This window comes from Macaca nemestrina, chromosome 17 (genome assembly GCF_043159975.1).
Source record: "Macaca nemestrina isolate mMacNem1 chromosome 17, mMacNem.hap1, whole genome shotgun sequence".
Taxonomy (NCBI): domain Eukaryota; kingdom Metazoa; phylum Chordata; class Mammalia; order Primates; family Cercopithecidae; genus Macaca; species Macaca nemestrina.
Window position 1 is genome coordinate 48,730,864 of NC_092141.1, and position 21,892 is coordinate 48,752,755.

The 21,892-nt window shown below is 35.7% G+C and overlaps 1 protein-coding gene and 1 long non-coding RNA gene across 6 annotated transcripts in view; one reads left to right on the forward strand and one right to left on the reverse strand.

Annotated features, from left to right (window-relative positions):
• The window catches only part of LOC105476850 (uncharacterized), a 158,531-nt gene extending 155,843 nt beyond the window's left edge, over window positions 1-2,688 (forward strand). For all 3 annotated transcript variants that reach the window (XR_011615683.1, XR_011615682.1, XR_984304.3), the window contains one exon: window positions 2,506-2,688. This is a non-coding gene — a long non-coding RNA (uncharacterized lncRNA). The remainder of the gene's footprint in view (window positions 1-2,505) is intronic.
• LOC105476851 (BRCA1 interacting DNA helicase 1) overlaps window positions 1-21,892 on the reverse strand; it is a 176,769-nt gene that overhangs the window by 123,210 nt on the left and 31,667 nt on the right. For 2 of the 3 annotated variants that reach the window (XM_011733115.3, XM_011733116.3), the window contains exon 7: window positions 2,491-2,781. In XM_011733115.3, coding sequence (XP_011731417.2) covers window positions 2,491-2,781 — 291 coding nt within the window. Of the gene's footprint in view, window positions 1-2,490; window positions 2,782-11,368; window positions 11,456-21,892 lie in introns of those variants that run through there. The other variant, XM_011733119.2, reaches the window with a different exon arrangement.

Here is a 21,892-nt window from a genome sequence, read left to right on the forward strand (position 1 = left end):
ACAGATAAGTGCATACTTTTCCAGTATAAGGGCACTTTAGTAAAAGAAACAATGAACAAAAACACATGTGCCTTGGATCAAGCCAAAAAATCAGAAAGTTTACACTTTAAGGGCAGTTAGAATGACACCCCTCTGCAGGCTGATAGTAAAACCAGAAAAGCTCATCCATTTTAGCAGTGTAACACAACCCTGAGGAAGTCTGTCAATTGAAGTGTTATCACACTTTAAACACTTTCATTCAAATTGCCAGTTATCTGTTTATCATTTCGCTTTGGTAATTCAGTCATAGTAAACACAGACACCTACGGTGACTTTGTAATTGGCCTCATTACAATACCAAATTACTAAGGGGGCTTGAGAACAAGAAAGAGGATGTTCATGTATGCCCATGAGGTAAGCATTCTGAGGCAGAATTAGGTCAAGGCAAACCACAAGCAGATATCTTCAATTATTCATATTACTAATATTCAAAAATAAAATACCTGTTCACTTTAAGACAAACTAAAGGCCAATGAAAAATTCAGAACATTGAAGTCTATTGAATTACTTTTTATTTTAACATGATTCAAACTTATGAGTAAAGATCAATAAAAACATAACCAGCACTGTAGGATTCTAGGTTACACAAAATGAAACTGTCTGCCTTCAATACACAATCTTACACTTTATCATTGCTTTTACCAATGTATTTTACCAATGTATGTTTTTGGTTGTTTGTTTTTGAGACAGAGTCTTGCTCTGTTGCCCAGGCCGGAGTGCAGTGGCTCGATCTTGGCTCACTGCAACCTCAGCCTCCTGGGTTCAAGCGATTCTCATGCCGCAGCCTCCCAAGTAGCTGGGAATATAAGCACGTGCCACCACGTGCAGCTAATTTTTTGTATTTTTAGTAGAGACGAGTGTCGCCATGTTGGCCAGGCCAGTCTTGAATTCCTGACCTCAAGTGATCTGCCCGCCTTGGCCTCCCAAAGTGCTGGGATTACAGGCATGAGCCATCATGCCCGGCCAACGTATTTTTTACAAATACACAATAATTTCCCCAATAACAAGTAAAACAAAAAAAGATAAAAATATGGTGACAATACCAGCAAGTCTTCTTGCATAGGCTATATAGCCAAAAAGTAAATTTGAAGCATTTGGGGAATTCAGCATATCACTTAGTCACTATGGAAAGCAGTCACTCATGCATGAAATTTATGGAGTTTTACCTTTATAAAGAGCTTTATTTTATTGTTTTTGAACACTTGACACTTCATACTTTCATCTCTCGTGGAAGAGAAGTTTTTTAATATACAGAGTAAAGGGATTTCACAGTTCCTCAGTTAGTTAGAAAGAACTCTTTGGAAATAAATACGACTGTAGAATTTCAACAATGGCTTTGATTCAGTAATTCTGTATTCTCTCCTGGCTCTGAACAAGTCACTCAAGTTTTGCCACTGGAACACCTTACTACTTATACTTTATAATCTCGTTTGAATATCTGTTGAAGTATCTTTTGACTATCCCTAAATAAAGCTTAAATACATTTTCATCTAATAAAAGAGAGTATTAAGGACAAAAAGCATAAAACAAAATAACTAATTCACATTATATGATAAGGGGTGATATATCAATGAAATGAAACTCTGGGGGCTATAGCTCACAGTTTTTTGTGTAGAACCAACTCTAAAAAGATACTAGTGAAAAACAAAACAATTCTCAAAATACATTAAAATATCACTGGTCACTTCATAGTTATCAATTTATGGTTCACTGATTTTGGGGTATAATTTCATACTTGCAACTTCAATTTTAGAGTAAAATAACTGTCACACCAGAACATAGGCTCCCAAACTAATACTGCCAAAAAAAAAATTATTTGAAAGTCATATAAGTCTTTAGAAAGAAAGACTTCTCTATTTCCACCAAGCCCAAATTCATATTATTCTAATTGCCTTGGAAATTTTCAAAACCACCAATGACATCTTTTTAAAGTTAATAATTTAGTATCACTTTTAAAAGAGGGGTTTGTATTAACCAGAATTATGAGGTGGAATAATCATTATATTTCTCATTCAATTAAAAAAATCCAAAGTTTGCCTGAACAGAGAGCCTAAATAAACTATCTGCTTTTGAAGTTTTTAAGTATGTAAAGTATATTAATTAGATCTAATTAGACTAAATCATTTAAACACTTCTGTCTCCCATATGACATCACCCAAGTTTGACTATTTTTGGCAGCAGGATTTAAAAGAAGAAACTAAGATATCTGACTACAACAGAAATTAACTTCAAGGAATTAAATATCCCCAAGCTTTAAGACCAAATCCCATACTTTAAAACTTGACTAAAGATTTTCTTACGGTAAAATTATTTTTTAAAAGATATCAATATTAGCAGTTAATTTGATTTTCTGAAGTTGATTATCACTAAAATGTACATACAAAACACATATTGAGTAATTTAAATATTTTCAGCCTTATTTTTTCTCTAAAACAAAATAACTTTACTCACATTTCTCCCATCTAGCAATTCCATGCACTTTTCATTTCTGTTGAAGTTACCAACTGCCTCAGGATGGACACAAGTATGATCCCTGCTGGAAAGAATAGTCATCGGGACCCTTGAATATGCCGTCCTCCGGAGCTCTCTAGTAATCTGAGCAATCTGCTTGTGTGTGCGTGTCCCAAAATATATTTTGGGTATCTTGGATTTCCCTGCATGATCCTTCTTAATGGTATTCGACGACTCTTGACTGTTTCCTTGTTTAGTAGAACAACAGCACCTAGAACAGTGGCCAGGGGGCTGTAAGAAAGGAAAGAAATGATAACTAATATCTAAACTACCATAAAAAAATGTTATCAAACCTCACATGGAATCAGAACCTGTAAGTAATGAATCACAATGGTCAAATAAAGAGAAATTACAAGAAATTATAGTATCTAAAACTTGCCATTAAAGAAAAAACTACAAATACAATTTAAAATTGGTCCTCATTCTTTTAAAAGTTATAAATGATGTTTCCACATTTGCACACTTTCTAACATACCACCCTAACTCTCCAGTTCCAAATGTTTTGAGTACATTTTAACTCTCCTCTTTCATAAATTATAAAAGTGATAAAGTAGGAACAATTTTAATTTTTTCTTAGGCTTCATATGAACTTGTGATATTATAGTTTAGAGTTAATAGTTTTGTTCACAGCATAGTTCATTCAAATATTCCTTAATACACCAATGCTTTTGAAGTGCTTTTAAATATAGTTTACAAAAGAATAGAATTATCAAGTTGAATCTAAAGTATCACTTAACAACTTCAAGAAGAGGGAATTCTTCTTTAGCAAAGGTACGAAAATAAATGCAAAATATTAATATTTAATAATGAAAGCAGGTTGCTTGTGTGGAACAAGTATATCTGAAATTCAATTACCTGTCATGGAACGTAAACCCATCGTAAAATTATCATCCAGGATAGTTTTTCCCGGACAATTTCACTTGTAACTCAGTTTCATAACTGAAATAGTTACACACATGTCTCTTTAAACAAACCATATGGAACATCAGGAATATAGTCTACTTAATTTACCTGAATTTTCTCTTCTGTTTCCAAATCCTCAAATACTAAAAAAAAAAGAAGTTTAATGCTATATATTAGAACTCACAGGTTCTTAATAACTACTCCCTTCTAAGTCTCAATTATTACACCAAATGACACAGAACAAAGTCTCATTTTAGAGAAATAGTGTAAAATGGTTAATTTATAGAAGTGGTCATTGATGGGGAAAGAAAAAAGGTAAATAGCATTGTAACTTGAAAGACTTTGTGCTAAAGAGTTTTAATTTAGTAGAACACGCACTCTACTTGATTTTTTTTTATTATTATTATTGTAATCAGTAAGATTAGCCTTCATAAACAAATGCTAAGTCATAGCATGTTACACCACAATACTGGGGATCAAGCTGTCTTTTAGCCTCAACTCAGTGGAAAAGCAAGTTCAAATTACTCCCAGTCTCACTCAACCTTGTCCACCATTAAATATTACAATACATGATAGAATGGATGTAAATGTGACCCTTCTGGAGCTGTCACTCACTGGGATAAAAGGTTCACTGATGTGCCAAATAAACAGTCAGTCAAAGCAGATAAAGTTACAGCCATGCTGGAATTGTTACATTCTCCTCTCAGGTTGCCAGTAACAGCAGATTTCATTACAGAGTGCTGCCACATTAAATAGCCAGTTCCAAATATCCTGCCTTCTATATTGAATAATTACTTATTCACTAAAAGGATAAAAAGAAGAGTTATGAATGGGGCTCTTGTCAACAGTGAGGCAGAAAACAGCTGACATGTGGTTTATGTTACATATGTTGCAATATCCAACAATTTATGGTCACAGAGAAAATGGAATGCAAATTATATCATGATATTTCTGACTGAATTCTTTTTTGGCTTTTGCAATGATCATATTAATCAATTAACATACAAAAAGAATTAAGGTAACTCAAGTAGAATTAATTTACTTTTTCATACCATCAATCATTTCGCTCAATTATACTATTTATCTTCCTTATGATACAGTTAAATTCATGTGAATACTAGAATGCTAGGGCCCAATGCATTGTTATGTACTACATAGATACATTATATCTAAGCATAAAAGTAATCCAATAAAGTAGCTTTTTCTCAAGGCTGAGAAAACTTACTTTTTGATGTTATACTTTTCAACATCAATTCCACTTAAAGCTTTACCATCTACTTCTTTTAATTTCACCTTTCCTTTTGGTCAAAAAAATTCAAACAATAATACAGAAATATTGTTTAAAAATCAACTATCCCATCACAAATAATTTAGTGTATAACTTACTGACCTTCATATATACATATCTTTCATACCTTTTTCTCAAATAGAAAGGGATGCTATTATACAGTTTTACAACTAGATACTTTGTTTTCAAAGTTTTTAATTTTTAAAAAGGGTGAATTTGGCACGAATAATTTAATGTTCTACTTATCTTTAAATGTTACACTAGTACTGGTACTAACAAAAGCAAAAGATCAAGAACTGGTATCAGAAAACTTTTCTCACTAGAGTGACTTTAGTTAGGACCTTAAATCTGTTTTTCACTTCATAATTCAGAATACTATAAACCACAGCTAACTTTATATTAAACATGTTTTTGTTTGTTAAGTTGTAAAGTAATATGAACAAATTATAACATCTATGAACTTGACTAGACTCCTCAAGAAGATGGTCTTCCTTTTTTCTTTTCTTTTTTTTTTTTTTTTTGAGACATACTTTCACTCTTTTTGCCCAGGCTAGAGTGCAATGGCATGATCTCGGCTTACTACAACCTCTGCCTTCCAGGTTCAAGTGAGTCTCCTGCCTCAGCCTCCGAGTAGCTGGGCTTACAGGCGTCCACCACTATGCCTCGCTAATTTTGTATTTTTAATAGAGACGGGGTTTCTCCGTGTTGGTCAGGCTGGTCTCGAACTCCCAATGTCAGGTGATCCGCCCGCCTCGGCCTACCAAAGTGCTGGGATTACAGGCGTGAGCCACCATACCTGGCCAAGAAGATGGTTTTCAATGGGTACTTAGGCAAGTAGGGAATAAGGTAGAAATTAAAAGTTAATTATTTTTCCTTTGCGTCATTAAACAGAAATTATTTCTCCAGAAGCGATCTTCTATTAAAGTTTCCATTTAAAAGATTTGGTACAGGCCAGGCACCGTGGCTCACATCTGTAATCCCAGCACTTTGGGAGGCCGAGGCAGGTGGATTGCTTGGGGTCAGGAGTTCGAGACTAGCCTGGCCAAGGTGGTGAAACCCCGTCTCTACTAAAACACAAAAATTAGCCAGGCATTGTGGCACGCGCCTGTAGTCCCAGATACTCAGGAGGCTGAGGCAGGTGAATCACTTGAACCAGGGAGGCACAGGTTACAGTGAGTCAAGACCAGCCACTGCACTCCAGCCTCGGTGGCAGAGCAAGATTCCATCTCAAAAATAAATAAATAATAAAATAAAAGATTTGGGGCCGGGCACGGTGGCTCAAGCCTGTAATTCCAGCACTTTGGGAGGCCGAGACGGGCGGACCACGAGGTCAAGAGATCGAGACCATCCTGGCTAACACGGTGAAACCCCGTCTCTACTAAAAAAATACAAAAAACTAGCCGGGCGCGGTGGCTGGCGCCTGTAGTCCCAGCTACTCGGGAGGCTCTGAGGCAGGAGAATGGCGTAAACCCGGGAGGCGGAGCTTGCAGTGAGGTGAGATCCGGCCACTGCGCTCCAGCCTGGGTGACAGAGCCAGACTCCGTCTCAAAAAAAAAAGATTTGGTACAATCATATTTGAAGAAGACAGAAAAACTCATTGTAGTAATATAACAAAGGCTTCAAAAAGTCACTTACTTTATAACAAAAGATAATTACCTATATCAAAATCAGCAACTTTCAATGCTCTAAGAAAACTAGAGGAAGGATCCTGATGCCAGCAGTGTCAGGAGATCGGAATATCCCCCAATCGAATTACCAGGCTAATACTTTATGGCCTCTCTCTGAAACCCTTTGATCCAAGGGTCTTAAAACAATTAGATGAATAAAATTAAACAATTTTGTATCTCTTATTGAGTATTTTTCCTGCTAAGAAATGATCATGTTTATCTTTCACAAAGACTTTTTTCTTTTCCCTTTGCTGTTTAAATTGACAGAGATTTCCTTTTCTCCAGGAAACTAGAGAATAAATTTTATAATATTCATTCTCATCCAATATATCTGAAAATCAATACATAAAACACATGAGCTTCCCAAAATCTGTAACCTCTAAAACCTGTAAGTGGCTACACAGTACCAGAACCAATCTCTTTAAGAAATGGCTTCTTCTCCAAGCTAGAAACTGTTCAGAGTCCTTTTACTTCAAGAAAAGGCAAGAAAACCCAACCCAAGTAACTGCAAAAATATACTATCATTAAAAAAAAAAAAAACACAAGAGATACATGTGGATGTGACAGCTATAATATTTTCATGTGCAGTAGCCAATTGTTTCAAATACATTTCAAATCTACAATTACCAAAACTGTTCTAATAGAACATCAGCAACCAAGGACTTTCAGAAAATTTTTCTTGTGTTTAATAAATTATATTCCCTCTCTTGTTCCATTATATAAAGACATGTCTAAATTCTTTCAAGGATGAAGGATTCGAAGATTTGATCTTGAAAGAAAGGCGAATTGCTGAGTCCTTTTCACTATTCCTTTCACAAGCTATAATTATAAGTTCAAATGGTAACATACCACAATGTCAACTTATAAAGTTTTATAACTTTCTCCAAACTTTTCCTACTACTCACACAAAAAATATACTATGCCTAAATACCTGAAAAATAAGCATGGTGATTAAATATTTTTAGAAATGGAAAATGATAAAGAAGTAGTTAGGAACTAATTTTATTGCCAAAGAAGAAGTTCCTTTGCTAACTGTAAATCAGGAGAGATTCTCAAAGGAGACTACAAATTGAATTCCAAAAGCAGGCATGACTATGAAAACTAAGTATATAAAGAAGTAGAGAGAAAAAAAGACTGAAGAGAAACCTGTTTGAATGAAATAAAAGGAAAACTAGGTCAATGAAACAGTAAAAAAAACAAACAAAAACTTGTATTTTTCCATAACTTTCCACATGTGCATGTATTGTCTTTCCAACCACACTGCAAATTCCTTGAAGACAGAAACTATGTCTTACATTTCTTTATATAGCTCATTCAGTGAGTGGTGTTTTGCACATAACTGTAATTTAGCTTTTTTTAAATTGATGAGTTATGACTAAATGTCCCTGAACCAAATTCTGTACCCATGCATTACAATTAAATCTGACAGATGCTTAAATTATGTCCTGATTTGAAGTGCTGCACATATCAAAAAGTTACTTCAAAATCCAGATTAGCTTTTAAAGGAAAAAGTACAGGACAATTACTATTTTTCAAGGCCAAAAAGAAAAATCATCTTGTGCTAGTATTTTAGTAGTGACAAACATATATCCCAATATTTTCATTATTAATAATACTGCCATTTTTTAAAGCTGTCCTTGTGCTAAGCATTTTTCACGTAATATCCCATTTCATTCATTCATTGACTCAAGAGACATTAGAATCCCTGATATATCAAGCCACGGAGAAGACAATGACAAGGATCACCTCATCTTACTGACAAAGAGAGCTTCATTCTTAAATTGTTCTACAAAGTGTAGTTCTTGGAGTTTATCAAACCATTTTCACTCATAAACTAAGGAATTGTTTAAAGTTAGTTCTATTATTTTATGCATGCAATTACAAAATATTCCTAAGTACAATCTTCAAGTTTTATTTCATAAAAATTGTTTTAACTTATTAGTTGACATTTAAATCAAATATGTTGTAACAAGATCTATGTTATGTCCCCCAAGGGAAAAATAAAAAACAAAAACTTTCAATTAATAGACTCTCTAGAGCAAGAGTCAACAAAACAGCCAGACAGTAAACATTTTAAGCTTCAAAGGCTATATGGTCTCTTCTTTCATAGGAAGATATCTTTTACGATCCAAATGTAGAGAAGGATTTCCTAAAACAATAAACCAAAAGCACAAATGACTGAAAACACAGCTTCATTAACATGTTAAACTTCTATTTAAAAATACATATTCCTTAAAGAAAGAAAGAAAAATAGGTAGAAAGGGGGCACAGGCTGACAGAAGATATTTTCAATGCATACAATCAAGTGAGGATCAGTATCTACAATATATAAAGAATTCCAGTAAATCTATTTTTAAAAGACAAACCCTACAGAAAACCAAGAACAGGCAAATCACAGAAGAGAAAAGCTGAAAGGCTAATAAGTATCTGAAAAGATGTGCCATCTAACGTACAACTTCACTAGTAATTAGGAAAATGCAAATTAAAACCATAATTAGATTCCATTTCCTATCCACCAGAAGAAACTCTTATTCATAGATGATCTAAGTATAAATTGGCACAACTACTTGAGAGCAAATTGGTGATCTAATGAAATCAAAGATACATACACCCTTTGACGCAGCATGACACTGTTAGGTACACATGCTAGAAAAACTCTTGCAAATTAAGACAGATACAAGAGGAATATTAATTGCAGCATTGTTTTAATAGTGAGAAAAACAAGCTACATGTATCAACAGAAGGAATGGATAAGTAAATTGTGGGGTTTTTTCCAATCAATGGAATAATATTATAATGAAAAAATATGAATGACAGTTGTATACATCGACGTCGATAACCATGAACAAGCAGTTGAACAGGCTGAGTATGGCTTAAACAAAATTTCATTTTCCCCATAAAATTCTAAATAAGTTGATGATAGAAATAAAAATATAAAACTTCAGGTAGAGAGTGAGGAATCACAACTATGGAAGACGATCTTTAAAGCTAACAATTGTCGTGAAAAATATACCTGAAAAATGCTAGAAGTGCCGGAAAAAAAAAAAACACACACACACAGAGTTAATATACTCTGTTCTGGTTTCTCCTCAGTTGTTTCATACCTGGAAGAATAGCTTTCATCTTAACACCTCCTCCCCAAAAGTTTTCAACCTACTTTATTAGGAAATGGGTTCTCAAATTAGGGTCCATGGGCTGTTACAGATCACCAAGAAACTACAGAGACAATTTTGTGTGCATTTTTAGAAAGTGAACCCATAACTTTCACCAGGTGCTCAAAGGAGATTGTGACTGATTTGGGTGAGGGCTTTATTCCAGAATTGATATCTGGTTTTATAACAGAAATCAAATGGAAGCAACATTTTCTTTACAATCAAATTAGCCAGACATAGTTATTCTGTAAAGGAATAAACAGTAGTCAAAAGAAGACAATTTCATAAAGGTTCCTCCACTGCTTCTGAACTCATTTCTATTGTAATGTTTGTTAATTAACTAATATTAACATAAGACTAAAATACTTAGTTCACTAATGTATATTTCTAACTTCATTTTACAGATAAAAAAGGAAACTCAAAAGAATTATTCAAGTTTCCACAAAATATGTAATAAATTTGTGGAGAAGTTGAAATTCATAACCTTAAATCTTAAAGTGAAGCTTTAACAGGATTGTTTTCATCTACAACTTAAGCAAAAAAACAAAATACTGCCCTTTATTTCAAAAAGTCATGCACATGAAGAGCTAGTGGTAAAAGGCCAATGAACATAGAATTATACTACAATCTTTGAGACATAAAAGAGTTTGTTAATCTTTATCAACCATTTGCTGTTGTCTGAGCCATCTAAACAGGTACTGAATGCCCGTTGTGCAAAATCTCACATTAGCACACACTCTAGTGAGATAGCAAAAGTAACATAACTATACCTTTTCAACTATTCTTTTTTAAAAATTCAAACAGTAGTAGTACCCTACTGCCACCGTTTCATGATTATACTGCACAAAGCAGCTGTTTATCCACTCACAGCAACCAGCAGGTGAACCTGATTCAATATTTATCACAGGCTTTCACAGATCACTGCTAACCAAGCAAACGTTTTAATTAAGCTGGAACTTGCTTCAAAGAGCTCATTCAAGATGTCAATCAGCAGGCAAGGGATCAGATACAGTGTCAGGTGAGAGTGTGTAATACAAATCCACAACTTTCTTCATCCCATCGCTGTAAATTAGCCTGCTCTAAAGTTCAGACTCTGATTGTAACAGACTGCCAGTCTCCTGGAATGTGTAACTGAAGTCACTCAAATTCTATTGTGAAGGTTGTAAGCAATATGTTAAACTGCAATGGGCTAGCACATTAAGACAGATCCTTTTCACGGTTGTTTTTTGATACCATAAGTGTTTGTTACCCTACTCTCCACTTACTGTTTACTTTCTTGCCTAGTGTAAATGGGAATTCCTTAACACAGTTGCTCCAGTTTCTGAAAAGTCTGTGTTTCAGTAGAGTAAATCAATAAGAATTCTCAGTTTAAGAACAAGATCATAAAGATGACTGACCTGCTATAAATCAAAAATTATCCTGGTATAATAGAACTTTACATAGATGTGATTATAGCAATGAGTCTCAAAGCAGTGACGAGTCACACTGATCAACTTCATGAGAAAAACCCAGGGTGTTTATAAAAAATAAAAAGTGGAAAAGAAGACTCAAACGAGAAAAATGGGGAAGTGGGCGGGTAGGGGGAAAAAATCTCTTCTTTAAATAAGAATGCCAGCTAAGAATTGTACATAACATGATAGAATTTTAAAAATCACCATTTTGTAACTTTCATGTACTAACTGATTCAGACAAGTTACATAAATGGATGCTGAAATCTTTCAGTGAAAAGTTTTTAGGGAACAGAATATTGACAAAGTCTCAAAATGTCACCCCACAGATTATTCATTAATTACAAAAGGAAAATGTACCTTTACAATGAAGAGACCTGGCGGTGACCACTTTAACCAAGTGGTGAAATTCAGCATCAATGGTATTGAGACTAACTGGCTTCATATGCCTCCTGATAAAAGAAACATACTCATGTGCCCATCTTCAATAAAACTATATGATTACTAAATCCAAACAAACAAGACATGAATCAAAAAGAACCTGGGAATAGAGAAACTGGTAAAAAGACATATATGTATTATTTAGTTGGTGAAAATTAATCCAATCGTAATTTATGATATGTACACTTGGTTATAGATTGTATTTCAAAAAGGCTTTTAAAAACTCCTATCCCTTGGGAGTGCAGGTAATTTTTACTTTCTCCTTTAGGGTATTTTTCGAACTTTCTTCAATGAACCTTTTAAAATGAGAAAACAGGCCGGGCGCGGTGGCTCAAGCCTGTAATCCCAGCACTTTGGGAGGCCGAGATGGGTGGATCACGAGGTCAGGAGATCGAGACCATCCTGGCTAACACAGTGAAACCCCGTATCTACTAAAAAATACAAAAAAAAAGAGCCGGGCGAGGTGCCGGGCGCCTGTCGTCCCAGCTACTCGGGAGGCTGAGACAGGAGAATGGGGTAAACCTGGGAGGCGGAGCTTGCAGTGAGCTGAGATCTGGCCACTGCACTCCAGTCTGAGCGATAGAGCGAGACTCTGTCTCAAAAAAAAAAAAAAAAATAAGAAAACAACACTATCCTATCATTTTCCACATATTAGCCAAAATGCTATAAATAAAACATATGAAATAGAGATTTTTGCTTCTATGGGCTTTAAAAATTAAATTAGTTATTATTAACATACAAGTATCTATAAAGCAGCACTACCCAATAGGATTTTCTGCGATGACAGCATATTTGATATCTGCACTATTCAATATATTTGGCATTAGCCGCATGGGCACTTGAAATGTAATTAGTACAACTAACTGAATTTTAATTTTAATTAATCAAAAAACATAAATACATGCGGCTAGTGGACGGAATACATTTAAAGTATTATCAGAGATTCTAGAAAACCAATGGTTATTGCAGGTGCACATATGTGTGAGAAATTCTCTTCGTAAATTCAACTTAGAAAGGAAAAAGGAAAAGTACACTGTAAAACTTGTGTGTTCATAGGTAAAAATGGGTTCTGCAGGTTGCAGCTCATGAAAACTGGGTCCACAATTTTTGTAGATTAGTAAACTACTTTTCTTAATCTTTTTTCTTCTAATCTTTGTCTGAATTCCAATCAAAATCCTAGCATGATTTTTTTGTGTGTGTGTGTAATCTAAAATATGTCTCTAAATTTAATCTTGAAAATAAATAAGTGAGAATAACCAAAACTTTTTGGAAAAACAGGATGGGGCCGGGTGTGATGGCTCACACCTGTAATCCCAGCACTTTGAGAGGCCCAGGCAGGCATATCACTTGAGCTCGGGAGTTCGAGACCAGCCTGGGCAACATGGCAAGACCTCATCTCTAAAAAGAAAAAAAAAAAAAAAAAAGATGGGCAAGTAGGGTATATATTTCTACAGCTGTAACAATTTCAAATGTATGATAAAGATGCTGTATTAGCCACCTCTATGGACATGTGTCCACCCATTTACTCTGAAATCATCTATATCCCCTGCCGAAAGGCTGAACCTACTATCCACATTAATAACACATGTCCAAAGACACTCTCAGGCATAGCAAGATCAATTAGTTTCACTTTCCCAAGAATTTGTATTTGGGGCATTTAGACTGAGTTGATTAAGGACAGAGAATAGGCCACATTATTTGGTAGATTTTAGGCTTTCACTTTGAGATGTCATGGTAAGGTCATATGAAAGAGTGTGAGTATCCAGAAAAACCAATCTACATAAAACAATGAGAAAACTTTGCTGAGAAATGCAGATGTCACACTAAAGGCCCCAAAGAGAACAGAGAAGCTGCCTAAAAACTTTTCCATTCCAATGAGGGGAATTATATCTCCTGCATGATCTTTCTTTTAGTGGGTTTCTATTTCTTAAAAAGCAGATCATTCCCTTAAAAATCCAATTTAAAAATGGGCCAAAAATTTGAATAGATATTTCTCAAAAGATATACAAATGGCAAACAGGCATATGAAAAGGTGCTCAACATCACTGATCATTAGAGAAATGTAAATCCAAACTACAATGAGATATAATTTCATCCCAATTAAAATGGCTTTTATTGGCTGGGCACAGTGGCTCGCACCTGTAATCCCAGCACTTTGGGAGAACAGGTGTGTGGATCACCTGAGGTCAGTAGTTCGAGACCAGCCTGGCCAACTTGGTGAAACCCCATCTCTACCAAAAATACAAAAATCAGCCAGGCGTGGTGATGCACACCTATAATCCCAGCTACTCAAGAGGCTGACACAGGAGAATCGCTTGAACCCAGGAGGCGGCGGTTGCAGCAAGCTGAGATCGTGCCACTGCACTCCAGCCTGGGCAACAGAGTAAGACTCTGTCTCCAAAAAAAAAAAAAAAAAAAAAAGGCTTTTATCCAAAACACAAGCAATAACAAATGCTGGCGAGGATGTGGAGAAAAGGGAACCCTTGTACACCATTGGTGGGAATGTAGATTAGTACAACCACTATCAAGAACAATTTGGAAATTCCTCAAAAAACTAAAAATCGAATTACCATATGATCTAGCAATCCCACTGCTAGGTATATATCCAAAAGAAAGAAAATCAGTATATCGAGGAGATATCTGCACTCTTATGTTTATTGCAGCACTACTCACAATAGCCAAGATTTGGAAGCAACCTAAGTGTCCATCGACAGATGAATGAATAAAGAAAATGTGGCACATACACAATAAAGTACTATTTAGCCATAAAAAGAATGAGATCCTGTCATTTTCAGCAACATAAATGGAACTGGAGGTCATTATGTTAAGTAAAACAAGCCAGGCACAGAAAGACAAACTTTGCATGTTCTCCCTCATTCGTGAGAGCTAAAAATTAAAACAGGTGAACTCATGGAGAGAGAGAGTAGAAGGGTGGTTAGCAGAGGCTAGGCAAGGTAGTCTAGGGAGGGGACAGAGTGGGGGTTGTTAATGGGAACAAAAAAAGTAGTTAGAATAAATAAGACCTAGTATTTACTAGTACAATAGGGTGAATATAGTAAAAAATAATGTAATTGTACATTTAAAAATAACTAAAAGAGTATAATTGGATTATTGGTAACACAAAGGATAAATGCTTGAGGTGATAGATACCTCATTTACCCTAACATGATTATTACACATTGCATGCCTGTATCAAAATGTCTCATGTACTTCATAAGTATATACAGCTACTAGGTACCCACCAAAATTAAAAATTTTTTTAAAAAGCAAACCACCCTTTTTAAACCAGGTAGCATTTCAAATCTGTGGGGGAAATTATTCAACTAATATTTAGATGAATGACTATTTGGGGAAAAAAATTAGATCCTATCTCCCACCTTACATCAAAATAATTTACAGTTGAATTAAAGATCAATATATAAGAACTGAAACCATGAGACTTCCAGTCTAATATGGTAGATTAGGTACACATATTTGCTCTCCTTCCCACCTAAAACACCACTAAAATAAACTTACTTAGTAGCTGAAGTTGCAAACTGAGGTCCACAAATCATACCTGGTTTACAATCATGTTTTGAATGGCTACACAGAGTTTTATAAATTTGAACCACTTAAAAATTATGAGATGAAAATCCATAGTGTTGGTTTCTTCTAGAAAAACTGGTTGACTGGCCACATTAGGCCTGTATTCTTACAGGACAGCAATTCACTAACATTGACTAGATTGTCACATTTGGATGAGACATATACTCTCAAGATATCATAGTCCCTGCCACTTAAAGAATGTAAGCACATGCACTTAGACCCCTTCTTTCATTCATGCTACCTATCTGGTGCTCATTTAAGTTGCCAATCCTGGTTACAGAAGTGTAAAAAGGGCCGGACGCAGTGGCTCACGCCTGTAATCTCAGCACTTGGGAGGCCGAGGTGAGTGGATCACTTGAGTTCAGGAGTTCAAAATCAGCCTAGCCAACATGGTTAAACCCTGTCTCTACTAAAAATACAAAAATTAGCCAAGCGTGGTGGCATGGACCTGTAATCCCAACTACTCGGGAGGCTGGGGCAGGAGAATCACTTGAGCCAGGGAAGTCAAGGTTGCAGTGAGCTGAGATCCCGCCATTGCACTCCAGCCTGGGCAACAAAGTGAGACTCTGTCTAAAAAAAAAAAAAAGAAAGAAAGAAAGAAAGTACACTCCACAGAGTGCGAAGGGGCTTGAGCAAGAGGCTCAAGAGTATCGGTTACAAAACTTTCTGAGGTTTAAATACTCTCTAGAGGTTTCCCATTGGTTATTTTGCTGCACACTATGTAAATGAACACGTGGCCTGTGACCAGTCTGGTTGGTTGTGGGAGGCGACCAGTCAGAAGCGGAAAGGAAGTTACAGTTACATCCTATGCAAATGAAGACACGGCCCATGACCAGTCTGATTGGTTGTGAGAGGGGACCAATCAGAGGCTGAAGTGAAGTTACAAAGTTACACCCTATGTACATGAAGACTGGTTCTGGGAAGTAGAGGTACTTTCCATTCTTTCATCTGCCATTCAGTAGAAAGGCGGGGTGTTGCAAACGGAGTAGCCTCTGATCCTTTCGTTACTTGGGCATGGAGAGGTGAGTTTTTCTTTTTGATTCACTTTTTCCTGTCAGTGTGAATCAGCCTTAGGTTCCCTGCCTCCAGACCCTATTCTCCTGCCTCAATTTCATTATTTTTTTCTGTATTTTTTACCTTTTTATTTTTAATTTAATTTTTTTAGAGACAGGTTCTCATTCTGTGGCCCAGGCTGGAGTACAGTGATATAATCATAGTTCACTGCAACGTTGAACTCCTAGGTTTAAGCAATCCTCCTGCCTCAGCTTCCTGAATAGCTGGGATTATAGGCACATGCTACCACGCCTGGCTACTTTTTGCGGTTTTTGTCTTTTTAAAATTTTTCTTAAGATACAGGGTCTCTCTCGCGCGTGCCCATGCTGGAGTTTAATGGCACAATTATGACTCACTTCATCCTCTACCCCCAACCTCCCGGCTCACGTGATTCTTCCATCTCAACCTCCCAAGTAGCTGGGGCTACAGGTGCATATCACCACATCAGGCCACCATTTCATTCTCAACAGATATTGAAAGCTCAATGAACATTACTGGTAGAAATGAGCAACAAAATAAATAAATCTCACATTAACTAAAACTGCACATGAAAACATTTGTTATTGACTAAAAATTGTCCGAAGAATCAATAACAGCCACCAGAAAAAGAACTAAATGACAGAAGACATAATCAATAAAAACCTGGTGTGCCTGGTTTTTGATGTGAAAAACATAAATTAATGAATGAAATGTCTTCCCTATAAACATTACATAAAATTAGTAAATGACAAAAAATAAAAGAAGAAAAGCTATTTGACAAATAGACTGATAACGGGATTCTCATAAATTTTTTTCTGTAAAAATCTTCGATTTTACTAGAATTTTTATAAGCAAATATCACTTTTATAAAAACAATTACATTCAAAGAAAACATATACAGAAAACAATATACAGGGTAGAGATACTACCAAAAGGAGAAGTAACTAGTTTTTCAGGGCTTGCAGAATCATTTTACTCAATTTGATAAGACTTTCCTCTTACTAATAGATCCAGTATGTGCCTTCCAGGAAAAATGCACCAAAAAGTGCCAAGGAAGAAAGGGAACTGACGGACTATCCAGTAAGGCCAGTCAAATCAATCACATAGGTTAATGAGATGACTGAATAGAAAAACAGACTGCTCTCACATCTACTATTGTTCAGAATATTAGATTAAAGAAAGAGCTGAGACAAGATTTCCTTGTGGAAGGACAGGAGAAAACATAACATGGTTATAGCTAAGGAAAAGAAATCAATAAAAAGGAGGAAAATAATCGACAAACATCCAGTGACATGTAAATGTGCAGTGGGATGTGAATGGAGAAAAGTTTGTGTTTAAAAAAGAAAAGGCACTGTATGACTAATATGGGGACCAACAAGTTTTCAGTTTAAAGGTGGGAGGGTTCCAAATGACAACAAAGTCCAATGTGTAGTGGTGTTGTTGAATTAATGGCTAAATTAGGTCGTAAGTTTCAAGAAGGCTGAGGAACTATGGTCAAAATAGGAGATCATCAACAAAGATCACGAAGTACCCCTGGATGGTGACTGCTTCTCCTACTCCAGATTCACAGAGTAACAAGGAGAATCTGACATTTTTACTGCCCTGATGTGTGCCTACTTCACTAAACCTCAAAAGCACCTATCTTTAAAAGATTCATACATGTTTCCAATGCTGTTGTCAATATCAATTATCTACTGAATGAAACACTAACCTTGCACAAGTAATGCAACATCTGGCTTATAGTAGTTTTCACTTAGAACAATGCATATATTTGTTTAAGTTTTCCAAAAGGCCAACATTTAAAGAAACAATAAATGTCCTTAAAAATATGAATGTATGGACTTCTGCTTTTAGCCATAAGAAAAAACAGAAATCTTATCCTTGCACCATAAACTACTAACAAATTGAACAAGATACATGAAACAATAGTTTTCAGACACTGAATTGTGATCTCAGAGAGGAAACAATGAGGTGATAACTACATTACTTTACTTCTACAGATGAAAACACAATAACTGAAAAAAAAAATCCACTAGTAAGATTAACACCAAATTAGAAACAGCAGAAGAAGAGATCAAGGAGCTTGACAAATCAGTGATAGAAGATAGACAAAATGAAGCACAAAAAAGAAAAAGTAGCTTAAAAAATGAACATATAGTCAGTGAGGTATAATATCAAGCTGTCTAATATACACATAATTGAAGTCTGAAAGAGAAAAAATCAGTACTTAAAAAAACATTTTTTTCATGAAACAAATTTTTCATAATTTGATGAAAACTATAAAACCACAGATCCAAAAAGCTCAATGAGCCCCAAGCACACAATAAACACATACACACCTTAGTTGAATTGCTGAAAGCAGAGATAAAGATAGAATTTTTTTTTTTTGAGACGGAATTTTGCTCTTTTTGTCCAGAGTGATCTCAGCTCACTACAACCTCCACCTCCTGGGTTCAAGCGATTCTCCTGCCTCAGCCTCCTGAGTAGCTGAGATTACAGGCATGTGCCACCGTGCCTGGCTAATTTTTATATTTTTAGTAGACACAGGGTTTCATCATGTTGGCCAGGCTGGTCTCAAACTCCTGGCCTCAGGCGATCCACCCGCCTCAGCCTCCCAAAGTGCTGGGATTACAGGCATGAGCCACTGCGCCCAGTCTAAGATAGACTTTTTAAAGCAGCCACAGATTACGCTATAGAAACTATGTAAGACAAGCCAAGGGCAAAAAATATCTTCTAAGTGCTGAAAGAAAGAAAATGTCAACCTAAAATTCAATACCCAGTGAAAATGTGTTTCAAAACAAAGCAACGGTCCCTATCAATAACCCAATGAAGTTTCTTGCAGAAATAGAAAAATCCATCCTAAAATTCACATGGATTCTCAAGGAACCTTGAATAACCACAATAACCTTGAAAAAGAACAAAACTGGAGGTCTCACATTTCCTGATTTCTAAACTTACTACAAAGCTACAGTAAGCAAAACAGCATGGTACTGGCATAAAAACAGAAAATAGACCAACGGAATAGAATAGAAATTCCAGAAGCCAATACCCACATATATGGTCAAATAATTTTCAGCCAGCCTATCAAGACCATTCAATTGGGAAAAGAACATTTTCATTTCAATGGGAACATTGAACATTTCAAAGGAAAAAGGTCATTCAATGGGAAAAGAACATTGTTTTTTCAACAAATGGTGCAGGGAAACCTGGATATCTACACACAAACAATGAAGTTGTACCATTATAACATATGCAAAAATTAACTCTAAATGGATCAAAATCTTAAATATAAAAGCTAAAATCATAAAACTTTTCCAAAGGCACTGGCAATAAAAAATAGATAAATTTGACTTCATGAAAATTAAAAACACTTATGTATTATAGACCACCATCAAGAGTAAAAAGGCAACATACCAAATGGGAGAAAATATTTACAAATCATGTATCTGATAAAGTATTAGTATCTGGAATACATAAAGAACTTCCACAACTCAACAACAACAAAAACAATCCAATTCCAAAATGGACAAAGGCAACATCATACTGAATGAGCAAAAGCTAGAAGCACTTCCCTTGAAAACCAGCACAAGAAAAGGAAGCCCTCTCTCACCACTCCTATTAAACATAGTATTGGAAGTCCTGGCCAGGGCAATCTGACAAGAGAAAGAAATAAAGGCCATCCAAATAGTAAGAGAGGAAGTCAAACTATCCCTGTTTGCAGATGACATGATCCTATATCTAGAAAACCCGATAGTCTCAGCCCAAAAGCTCCTTAAGCTGATAAACAACTTGTCAGGATACTAAATCAATGTGCAAAAATTACTAACATTCCAATTCACCATCAACAGTCAAACTGAGAGCCAAATCAGGAACACAATCCCATTCACAACTGCCACCAAAAATAAAAAATAAATAAAATAACTAGGAATACAGCTAACCAGGTACGTGAAAGATCTCTCTACAAAGGGAACTACCAAGCGCTACTTAAAGAAATCAGAGATTTCTTACAAACAAATGAAAAATCATTCCATGCTCATGGATAGGAATAATCAATATCATTAAAAAGGTCATACCGCCCAAAGCAATTTACAAATTCAATGCTATTCCTATTAAACTACCACGGACATTCTTCAGAGAACTAAAAAAAAACTATTTTAAAACTCATATGGAACCAAAAAAGAGCCCAAAAAAGCCAAGGCAACCCTAAGCAAAAAGAAAAAAGCTGGAGGAGGCATCACACTACCCAACTTCTAACTATATTACATGGTTATAGTAATCAAAACATCATGGTACTCGTACAAAAACAGACACATAGACCAAGGAAACAGAATAGAGAGCCCAGAAATAAGGTCACACCTACAACTATCTGATCTTCGACAAACCTACCAAAAACAAGCAATGGGGAAAGGATTCCTTATTCAGTAAATGGTGCTGGGATAACTGGGTAGGCATACGTAGAAGATTGAAACTGAACCCCTTCCTTACACCATATTCAAAAATTAACTTAAGACAGATTAAAGACTTCAATGTAAAACAAAAACTATAAAAACCCTGGAAGACAACCGAGGCAATACTATTCTGGGCATAGGAATAGGCAAAGATTTCATGATGAAGACATCAAAAGCAATTGCAACAAAAGCAAAAATTGACAAATGGAACCTAATAAAACTAAAGAGTTAATGCACAGCAAAGGAAACTATCAACAGAGTAAACAGACAACCTACAGAATGGGAGAAAATTTTTGTGAACTATGCATCTGACAAAGGTCTAATATCCAGCATCTATAAGGAACTTAAATTTACAGAAGAAAAACGAACAACCTCATTAAAAAGTGGGCAAAGGACATGAATGGACACTTTTCAAAAGAAGATATATATGCAGCCAACAATCCTATGGAAAAAAAGCTAACATTAGTGATCATTAGAGAAATGCAAATCAAAACCACCACAATGAGATACCATCTCACACCAGTCAGAATGGCTATTATTAAAAAGTCAAAAAAAAAAAAAAAAAAAAACATGATGCTGGTGAGGTTGCAGAGAAAAAGGAACACTTGCGCGCTATTGGTAAGAATGTAAATTAGTTCAACCATTGTGGAAGACAGTGTGGCAATTCTTCAAAGACCTAAAAACAGAAACATCATTTGACCCAGCAATCCCATTACTGGGCATATACCCAAAGAAATATAAATTGTTCTATTATAAAGACATATGCACAAGTATGTTCATTGCAGCACTATTCACAATAGCAAAGACATGGATTCAACCTAAATGCCAATCAATGGTAGACTAGATTTTAAAAATGTGGTACATATACCTATGGAATACTATGCAGCCATTTAAAAAATGAGGTTGCCCAAATGTCCATCAGTGACAGACTGGATTAAGAAAATGTGGCACATATACACCATGGAATACTATGCAGCCATAAAAAAGGATGAGTTTGTGTCCTTTGTAGGGACATGGATGCAGCTGGAAACCATCATTCTTAGCAAACTATCACAAGAACAGAAAACCAAACACCGCATGTTCTCACTCATAGGTGGGAACTGAACAATGAGATCACTTGGACTCGGGAAGGGGAACATCACACACCAGGGCCTATCATGGGGAGGGGGGAGGGGGGAGGGATTGCATTGGGAGTTATACCTGATGTAAATGACCAGTTGATGGGTGCTGACGAGTTGATGGGTGCAGCACACCAACATGGCACAAGTATACATATGTAACAAACCTGCACGTTATGCACATGTACCCTAGAACTTAAAGTATAATAATAATAATAATAATAATAAAAAGAAAAAAAAAATGAGGTTGCGTCCTTTGC